Source organism: Phycodurus eques, chromosome 21 (assembly GCF_024500275.1).
Source record: "Phycodurus eques isolate BA_2022a chromosome 21, UOR_Pequ_1.1, whole genome shotgun sequence".
In the NCBI taxonomy this organism is placed as follows: domain Eukaryota; kingdom Metazoa; phylum Chordata; class Actinopteri; order Syngnathiformes; family Syngnathidae; genus Phycodurus; species Phycodurus eques.
Window position 1 is genome coordinate 15,849,902 of NC_084545.1, and position 10,099 is coordinate 15,860,000.

General features: G+C 42.0%; 1 protein-coding gene across 1 annotated transcript; it reads left to right on the forward strand.

The window, feature by feature from the left end:
- Positions 1–2,234: 2,234 nt before the first annotated feature.
- LOC133396211 (uncharacterized) lies at positions 2,235–6,459 on the forward strand. The gene is made up of 4 exons (XM_061665747.1): positions 2,235–2,312; positions 4,298–4,417; positions 4,581–4,659; positions 6,139–6,459. Exons 1-4 carry the CDS (start codon positions 2,271–2,273, stop codon positions 6,228–6,230), a joined length of 333 nt encoding a protein of 110 aa, XP_061521731.1. The 5' UTR covers positions 2,235–2,270; the 3' UTR covers positions 6,231–6,459.
- Positions 6,460–10,099: the final 3,640 nt, after the last annotated feature.

The window sequence follows — 10,099 nt, forward strand, 5'->3', positions numbered from 1 at the left end:
GTGAGATTGCGATCATCGAGTGATTTGGAGTTCGTAACTATGACGGTTGCTGCCGAGCTAAGCTAGCCGGCTTTAAATGACAAACAATGGCGGCGTGCCCTCGCGCCATCTCATTTTACAGGTCCAACTGAAAACATGTAACACATAGTCAGATTTACTTCAAACTGAAACAGAAACAAAAATAATAATGGTGAATCACTTCCGTATACAGCGGGGACGGAAAGTATTCCGACCCCTTTCAAATGTTTCACTCTTTGTTATATTGCAGCCATTTGCTAAAATCATTTAAGTTCATTTTTTCCTCATTAATGTACACACAGCACCCCATATTGACAGAAAACACGGAATTGTTGAAATGTTTGCAGATTTATGAAAAAAACAAAACCGAAGTATCACACAGCCGGAAGTATTCAGAGCTTTTGCTGTGCCACTCCTATATTTCACTCGGGTGCCGTCCAGTTCTTCTGATCATCCTGCAGATGGTTCGGCACCTTCATTGCAGTCCAGCTGTGTTTGATGATACTGATCGGACTTGATTAGGAAAGCGGCACACCTGTCTACGTAAGACCTTACAGCTCACAGTGGACGTCAAAGCAAAGGAGAATCAGGAGGTCAAAAGGAACTGCCTGAAGACACACACTTTGCAAGGGATCATGGGAGATAGGGTTTGCTTCTCAGACTGACCTTTTCCAATCCAATTCGTTCGTAGGAATACAAACCCATTCATTGATAGAATGAATGAATCATTACACCCCCAATGCACAGTATTGACGGTTCACTGCTTCCCCCTCCCGAGACGTCGGATGGTTTAACAGAATTTTTTTCAAAGCCATCCGGAAGTTGTTCTTCACGGTCAAACCAAACCCCTCCAACGTCTCAATTTTTGCCTCGGAGACCACGAAAGCTGCATTCTGCTTGGCCAGCCAGTACCTATAAGCTGCCTCCAGAGTCCCACAGGCCAAAAAGGGCTGATTGAACTCCTTCAGCTTGAAGGTATCTCTTATCGCTGGTGTCCACCAAAGGGATTTGGATTACCGGCATGACAGGCCCCGACCACCTTCAGGCCACAGAGCTCCAGTCAGCCACCTCAACAATGGAGTCACGGAACATGGTCAACTCTGACTCAATGTCGGCCATCTCCTCCGGGACATGGGCAAAGTTCTGCTGGCGGTACGACTTGAAGCTCCTGAAAGGTAACTCTGCCAGACCTTCCCAGCAGACCCTCACAATAAGTTTGGGTCTGCCGGGTCGGACCGGTATCTTCCCCACCATCGGAGCCAACACACCACCGGGTGGTGATCGGTTGACAGCTCCTCCCCTCTCTTCACCTGAGTTTCGAAGACACGCAGCCACAAGTCCGATGACACAACCACAAAGTCGATCATCGAACTGCGGCCTAGGGTGTCCTGGTGCCAAGTCCACATGTGGACACCCTTATGTCTGAACATAGTGTTCATTATGGAGAATCTGTCACGACCACAGAAGTTCAATAACAAAACACCAATCGGGTTCTGGTTGGAGGGTCCGTTTGGCCCTTCAAGGTTTCACTGTCATTGCCCACTTGAGCATTGAAGTCCCCCAGCAGAACAAAGGAGTCCCCAGCGGGAGCGCTCTCTTGCACTCCTTCCAAGGAATCCCAGAAATTCCCGCCGCTGTCCACTGGGATAAACCCCAACATACACCTGCTCGGCACCTCTCACCATGGGCGACTCCTGAGTGGAAGAGAGTCTAACCTCTCTCAAGAGGACTGGTACCAAAGCCCAAGCTGTGTGTGTATATCTGGTTGGAACCTCTCAAACTCGCACACCAGCTCGCCAGAGAGGTGACATTCCATGTCCCTAGAGCCAGCTTCTGTAGTCGGGGATCGGACTTCCAAGGTCCCCACTTCGGCCGCCGACCAGCTCACGACGCGCTCGACCCTCTCGGCCCCTCCCACAGGCGGTGATAGCCATGGGTGACCCGACTAGGGACATAAAGCCCCAGAAAACATAGTTCCTATCGGATCATCGGGATACAACTAGCCTCCCCCGCCGACCCCACGCTCTTTTTTGAGATGAAATTCGGTCCCCCCAAAAATACCGTTGGACCAATTCTGGCCACCCCGCAAAAAACGGGCCGCCACTGGGCTGACGGGTGGGGTGTCTGGCACCTGTCAGTGAAATTAGTCGTCGTTCAATAACACCGGTTGCTTTCTTCTTTCCAGGTATTTTGGAATACCATGTCAAACGGTTTATGAATCCCTGGTTTTACAAATAAGGCAGTGGGAAACCATGGCTGGCTGCAGGCAGGGTGGACAACGGTGCTTGTACAAGGTTTGTATGTGTGATTGAGATAAAGCTGTTCACAAAAGTTGCAACCACAAGATTGTCTCATTCTTTTTGTAACGTAAGGAAAATGTGTTGGATACTGTTCACTCACAGAAAACAGAAACACTATTATCTTCCATAATTCAAGGTGCGACATGAAGCCTTTTTCGGTGGTTGTCAAGTTGTATGAGGCCTGTCAGAACCAGTACTGGCCCCGTACATTCGTGATACCATACGTTGAGTTTTAGTGATTATTTCGTCAACAGCGTCATTATATTAAAATCAAGGCATTGCATTAATGCTTCAAAGATTAAAACAGTTATTTACACGACCCCAATTCCAATGAAGTTGGGACGTTGTGTTAAACATCAATAAAAACAGAATACAATGATTTGCAAATCCTGTTCAACCTATATTTCATTGAATACAATACAAAGACAGGCTATTTCATGTTCAAACTGATAAACTTGATTGTTTTCGGCAAATAATCATGAACGTAGAATTTTTGGCCGCAACGTGTTCCAAAAAAGATGGGACAGGTGGCAAAAAAGTTGAGGAATGCTGTTTGGAAAATCCCACAGGTGAACAGGCGGGCGCCATGATTGGGTAGAAAAGGAGCTTCCCTGAATTGTTCAGTCATTCACAAGCAAAGATGGGGCGAGGTTCGCCTCTTTGTCAACAAGTGCGTGAGAAAATAGTCGAACAGTTTAAGGACAATGTTCCTCAACGTACAATTGCAAGGAATTGAGGGATTTCGTCATCTACGGTCCAACATATCGTCAAAAGGTTCAGAGAATCTGGAGAAATCACCGCATGTAAGCGCCGAGGCCCAAAACCGACATTGAATGTTTGTAGTAACAGACCCCAGACTGTTGAACAGCTGAAGCTGTACATCAAGCAAGAATGGGAAAGAATTCAACAATTAGTGTCCTCAGTTCCCAAACATTTCTTGAATGTTGTTAAAAGAAAAGATGATGTAACACAGTGCTAAACATGAGCCTGTCCCAACTTTTTGGAACGTGTTGCTGCCATCAAATTCTAACTTCATGATTATTTGCTAAAAACCAAAAGGTTTATCAGTTTGAACGTTAAATATTTTGTCTTAGTAGTGTATTCAATTAAATATAGGTTGAACATGATTTGCAAATCATTGTATTCTGTTTTTAACACCACGTCCCAACTTCATTGGAATTGGGGTTGTAATTAAGAGGTCACCATTTTCTCACTAAATATATTTCCAAAGGTGCTACTGACACGATATTTTCTACGGCCTTCAAGATTTGAGGACTGCTTGTGTGGAAGAATGGGCCAAAATCACACCACAGCAATGCATGTGACTAGTTTCTCCATACAGGAGGCCCCTTGAACCCGTCAGTGCAAACAAAGGCTTACGTACAAAGTACTAAATACCCGTTGGCTTGGTCAATACTTTCCCCCCCCCCCGTGTCATTTCACATTATTACACCTAACTTATTTTCGGGTCTTATTTGTTCTACTTTCTTTGTATGTATGGATTATTTAGGTTTGTTCCCAACATCTGGTGAAATTTTCACGTCAATAGCACCTTTGGAAATATATTTAGCGAGACAAATGGTGACACAAAATAAATACTTATTTCAGCCGCTGTAAGTATTTAAGTCCACAACTAAAAATGCACTTTTGGGTCTTTTCTGGCTGGCGAAAATTTCCAGTGACTTTTAAAAATGTTTACCGGCCCGAGTGGGCCAGCGTCTACGCGTAGGCGGTGGTCCGAGACAGGAGCAGAGTGGCCCCGGGCCACCGTTAATGTCGCTAATGTAAACCCTGTAATCTTAAAGCTGTACCGTTTGATACATTTGCTAATACAGATAATCAGAGGGCATTACGAAACAGACTACCTGCCACCACTTCTACGTTTCATAAAGTTGATAATTATGATGCCCTTACTACAATGTGTCTGATCGTGTATTCCTTCTGTGATTGGTTCTCGCATATGTGCTCGTGTCTTCCAGTTGCAATCTGCCTCGGTCCACTTTATAGCTGCCAAACACATCTCTCCTTTGAAGAAATATCAGGATTCCCTTCATTTCCGCCTCGCTCCCTATTATTTCTTCACTTTCTGTCATGTTTCGGTAGGTTTCCGCTCACCTTGAAGCGACGGTATTTTACAATGTCTGAGACTGATACCTGCTGCCATTGAATGACTGGCATATTTGTTTGTTCCATTTGTCTCCCCATTCCATATGTCATTGGCTTTTTGTCATTATTTTGTCTCCTTATATGATCCGTCCCTAGGCCATGTCGATCTCTGAGACCTGGTATGTCGTCAGAGACCATGGCACAAACTACTGCAACCTCTACAACCTCATTGAAGGTAAGGAGAGCACAATATATAAAGTTGAGATAGTACTGCATTACAAGTACGAATATTAGGTGATGAAAATTGACTTTGACTCCACGTTGCCTGAATTTGCCCTACGCCTTAAAGGAGATGCAGTATGCGGTCTTCATGGTCCATATTTCACCAAGAAGTTGTCTTCATGTCTTTTTTTTTTGTTCAATAAAAAGAAACAGGCTGTCATTTCCAAATCATATCAATCATTTGCTTGAAGTCTCGGCGCCCTTTGCACAACGGTCATTGCACCGCACTATTGCAATATTAGTCTTTCGAACTGCTCCAAGTGCTAGAGGACAATTGTCAAAAAAAATTATTATTATTACTTTTTTTTTTTTTTTATATAAATGTACCGGCATTACCAGATAACTAGCAACCCTTTACTGCTCAGTTTTTTTTTTTTTTTGTCAATGTCTTTCTGTCTCCAAGTGTTCTGTCAATTGACCGTCTGTTGTCGTACTCGAGCGGCTCCAACGACCGGACACAAATTCCTTGTGTGTTTTTTGGACATACTTGGCAAATAAAGAGGATTCTGACTCTGATTCAGCTTTTTGGAGCAATCGTTGAATCACAAAATGCATTTGGAACGCCCCTTTTTCATCTCCAAAATCAACATGACCCCCCCTGAAAAATTGCTAATTGATAGTGCGTCATCGTAAAAATGATATCAACACAGTGGGCGGGCGAGTGCCACATCCTTGCAAGCCTGATGCAAATGATCGTCTATGGCGAGGAAAACGTGGACGAAGGTCGTGCGTAAATGCGGAAATGAATCTGCAAAGCACATCGCTGATGTGGAAATGCGTCGATAAAATCATAAACATCGGGCCGATCGCGGTGATATTTTCGGAGGTGTATGTGGGCGTGATTTGTTGATACGATCAATACAGAATTAAGATGACGTAACGCGGAGATGAACCCTTGCAACTCTCCCCTGAGGAACGCCACCGCCGGCTGAGGGAAGGGCGGTGCTTCCGCTGCGGGCAGTTGGGAAAGTTCATTAGAAATTTCAGGTGGACAGCCTCGCCTTTGCATGATCTTACCTCGCCACACAGACCGCTTTGTCAGGCAGCTTTTCCGAAACTTCAATCGAGCTTCACCTCCTGTTAGGTATTCTTGTCTTTTATTACGTACGGTACATAACTCCCTTTGCATTTGTCTCCAATTTCCTGTAGTTCCACATTAAATGTTCTCCATATCTAGCATCCTATTGTGAACTGTGTGTGTGTGCGTATGAGTCAAAGACATTGACCTCTGCAATCGAGAACATCTTTAGTTACAACATCCTCCCGTTTCACTTGAAACGATCCCCAGGGAACAGAGAACAAAAGCAAACGTTATCCTCCGACCCCTTAACACATTATTATTTGTTTTCTTTAACAACAATACACACGACATAGGTCCTATTCCCTGGACGGATGCTCATCCTATTCATTTCGAATGTCATTTGCTCAACAGGAAGCGGTCTGACTGAAGCCGGGGGTTACAAGGAGATCACCAGTGACTTTCTATGCACTCAACGCTCTTCAGCCAACTGCACTGTCTTTTGACTTCTGACTCCAACAATACCAGGGAGCTACTATAGTATTAAACTTAATTTTCTGCTTTGACAAGAAGAGCAAGTGTTACAGAAAGTAATGATCTTGGAAAATCAATAGTGCTCAGAAATATCCGTACATTAGCTTCCATTTGGTCAACATGAGTGACGGTTGTGCCAGGAACTGACACTAATAATGGCCTCCTTGATTTGTAACGCTGTCCCCAACTATGGACCGAGTATTGAGCTATTTGCATTATTAACTGTGGCAAAGTAGTCATAAATAAAGATTAATTTTTTTTAAAAACAACTAATGAAAATCAGAAATGTCTTTATTTTTGTGGTCCAACAGAATTATGCATGGATTCTTGTTTATTTTATTTTTAAAGAGCTAATGAAATTCATCTGGACATAATGGTTCACTAATTTTATTATTATGATACTTTTTTGCATAACCCTTTAAGGCAGTCACTGCATTCAAAAGGTTTCTGTACCTCTCAATAGACTAGAATAGATTCTGGGAACTGTGTGGCTTGACGCCACGCAATAGCGACTGAATCCGATAAAAAGTGGAACACAAGCAATGCTTATTTGAGCCATTCACTGTCTAGAAGTAATGTGTGACTGTACAACAAATAAGCGAAGAAATTAAGTTGTGTGTACCGTAATTTCTCACGTATATTTTTCATTCCCCCCGCCCCCCCCAAAAAATTGTCAAAAGTCAATACTGTGCATTATACATGGGTATAGGGGCACATAGAAAAGACTTTCACATTCTATAAATGTATGCCGCCATCTAGTGGTTATGAAAAAGTGGTACACTTTCATTCTCCTATGCCGCCGCCACCTATTGGTTATAAAAAAGGTTTAGTCTACACTTTCATTCCAACACGACAGGGGTACGTACATATGACTGCATATATGTACCACATACCCTGGCAGAATTTGTGAAATATTGTTATTATTATTTTTTAATACGACTGAACAACAACCATCATTAATTTCTTTATGGTTATGTTTTGTTTAATGATAATGCTTTGCTGAAATGCTTGATCGTTTAATTTGAATCCCATTAAAATAAAATGAAATGTATTTCGCCCGGTCCATGTTTTCTTTAAAGATTTGTACCCATCTTACAAATTCTGCCTGGCTAATCAAACATATGAGCACAACGGTTTGTTTTCTAATTTACTAAATCATAAAAGGGCTGTGAATTTTAAAATAAGAGGATGCAAATTTTAAAAAGTATTACATCTTCAAATAAAGTGCTTAACTTCAGAACAATTCAAAATACAAAATACAGATAATACTTCATTTTGATCATATGGGTAGAAGCAAAATCATGCATTGTAAAAATGCATTACACATGGATAGAAGGGTTTTACAGAATTTTGAGGTCAACGTTGGGGGTGTGTATTATACATGGGTGCGCATTATAAACGAGAAATTACAGTAAGGTGGATGATACGGAAAAGGCATTGAACACGCCAAATGGTATTTATTTAATACTTTGTACAAAAGCCTTTGTTTGCAATGACAGCTTCAAGACGCCTCCTCTATGGAGAAACTAGTAGCATGCATTGCTCTGGTGTGATTTTAGTCCATTCCTCCGCACAAGCAGTCTTCAAATTTTGAAGGTTCCGTGGGCTTCTTTTATGGACCTTGAGTTTCAGTTCTTTCCATAGATTTTCGATTGGATTCAAGTCAGGTGATTGGCTGGGCCACTCTAGCAGCTTTATTTTATTTCTTTGAAACAAAGTGAGAGTTTCCTTGGCAGTATGTTTTGGATCATTATCCTGATGAAATGTCCGTCCTCGTTTCATTTTCATCATCCTCGTCGATGGCAGCAGATTTTTGTCATGAATGTCTCGGTACATTTGCCCATTCATCCTTCTTTCAGTGAGGTGACGTTTACGAGTACCATTAGCTGAAAAGCAGCCCCAGACCATGCTCCCACCTCTGAACTTCACTGTTAAGTATGGTGTTTTCAGGGTGATGTGCAGTGCCATTTCTCCTCCAAATGTGGTGTGTGCATTATGGCATCCAAACAGTTGAATTTTGCTCTCATCAGACCAGACGAGATTCTCCCAGTATTTCACTGGCTTGTCCAAATGTTGTTCACCAAACTTTAAACAAGCTTTGACGCTTTTCTTTTCTTTCCAGCGATGGGGTCTTACAGGCCCTTGGCGGCGGAGTGCATTACTCACTGTTTTCCTTGTGACAACAGTACCTGCTAATTTCAGGTCTTTTTGAAGCTCTCTCCGGGTAGTCCTTGGCTCTTTGACAACTCTTCCGATTCATCTTTGCACTCGTCTGTCAGAAATCTTGCGAGGAGCACCTGATCGAGGCAAATGTATGGTGTTATGATTGGCTTTCCACTTCCGTATTATGGCCCCAACCGTGCTCACTGGAACGTTCAGAAGTTTCGATTGCTCCTGTAACCAATGCCATCGTTTTGTTTTGCAATGGGCTTGAGGCAGCTCTTTGCTCGTACCCATCATGAGATGCGTCTTGACGCACACCTTGGCAATGAGACCTTTTCGTAGGCCATCAATTAGGACTGAAGCAGCTCATATTCATTTGCACTGACAAGGGGCTGGATTATCGCTTGATGATTGATCGGTTTTAGGTGCTGTCTTGGCTTTCCATGCCTTTTTGCACCTCCCTTTCTTCACGTGCTCAATACTTTGATAACAACACCTTCGGAAATAGATTTAGTGAGAAAAACGGTGACGCATTAAACACTTACTTCGGCCGCTGTATAGATGTTATAAACAAATGAAAAAACAGAACATTGAATGAATTGAATGTCATTTCAACGAACAACGCTGTATCGGGATATAAACGGGGTCCGGCGTTCAGCCTTTTTTCGTGGTGGCCCGACAACATGAGCTAAGTTGCGGTGGCCCTGTCAAAACCATTCATTATATAATACGTTGTTTTTGTGATGATTTGGTCTTTAGCATCCTTACACTGTATTATTTGAAGAAATGATTAGTCCTTCCATGGATGACGATACTATCCTCACTCAAATCAAGGCATTGCACTTCATGAATAATAACGCTTCAAGGAAGAAAAATCAGGTAAGTTAAAATATTTACTTAGCATTGATATTCCAACAATATATTATCTTGTGCTGTGATGTTGTCTGTGTACACTATGCATATTATGTATAAATATATAGGCCTATGTACATCCATATTGTGGAATATTGGCTGGTTGGTGGGAGACTAAGCTTAGGGGACCAATAAGTGTGTGTGCTTGCGTGTTTAAACGTACTTGCATCATGGTTATGATTTACTGTTGATTATTTTGTATACTGGTGATTAAATGCGGACCCCCTTGAAAATGAGATGCATCCAAGGGGCATGAACAAATCATGCACAATATAAATATAGCTTTCTATATCAAGGCAGCGGTTCCCAAACGTTTTATCTATTATTGATACACAGCAGCTGTATGCTGTATTCCGATAAGTGTCACAACAACAACAACGTGTCGTAAAGTGTCATGGTGTCTGTGCGCGTTGTTTTACTTTTACGACGAATAAAGTTTGTGTCACTGTACGTACATACTGTACCGACATGGGCTGACCAAGACTGCTGATGGTTCCCTTTATGAAGGACTTCAAATAAAATTAAATTTAAAAAAAATTTGTAAAAATAATCAATGTGTGCAGTGTCAATCATTATTTATAATTACAGTATACATTTATTTATTTTGAAAGACTGAATTTTATTTAATTGTATTAATTACAACGCAAAAGAAAATATACTGGAGAGTTGACTGAAAGGGAAAAAAAAATCTTTGATTTGTTGAGCAACACGTGCATAAGTCCTGCCTTACAAAATACCATTAAAAGCATTTTTTTACAATCTTGAT

What these genes read in the sequence shown, in the direction of transcription:
- LOC133396211 (XM_061665747.1), top strand. Translation starts at nt 2,271, where the DNA reads ATGGCTGGCTGCAGGCAGGGTGGACAACGGTGCTTGTACAAG. An exon ending in TCACTTTCTGTCATGTTTCG is followed by an intron (nt 4,418 to 4,580) that starts GTAGGTTTCCGC and finishes ATCCGTCCCTAG; the next exon opens with GCCATGTCGATCTCTGAGAC. An exon ending in CCTCTACAACCTCATTGAAG is followed by an intron (nt 4,660 to 6,138) that starts GTAAGGAGAGCA and finishes TTTGCTCAACAG; the next exon opens with GAAGCGGTCTGACTGAAGCC.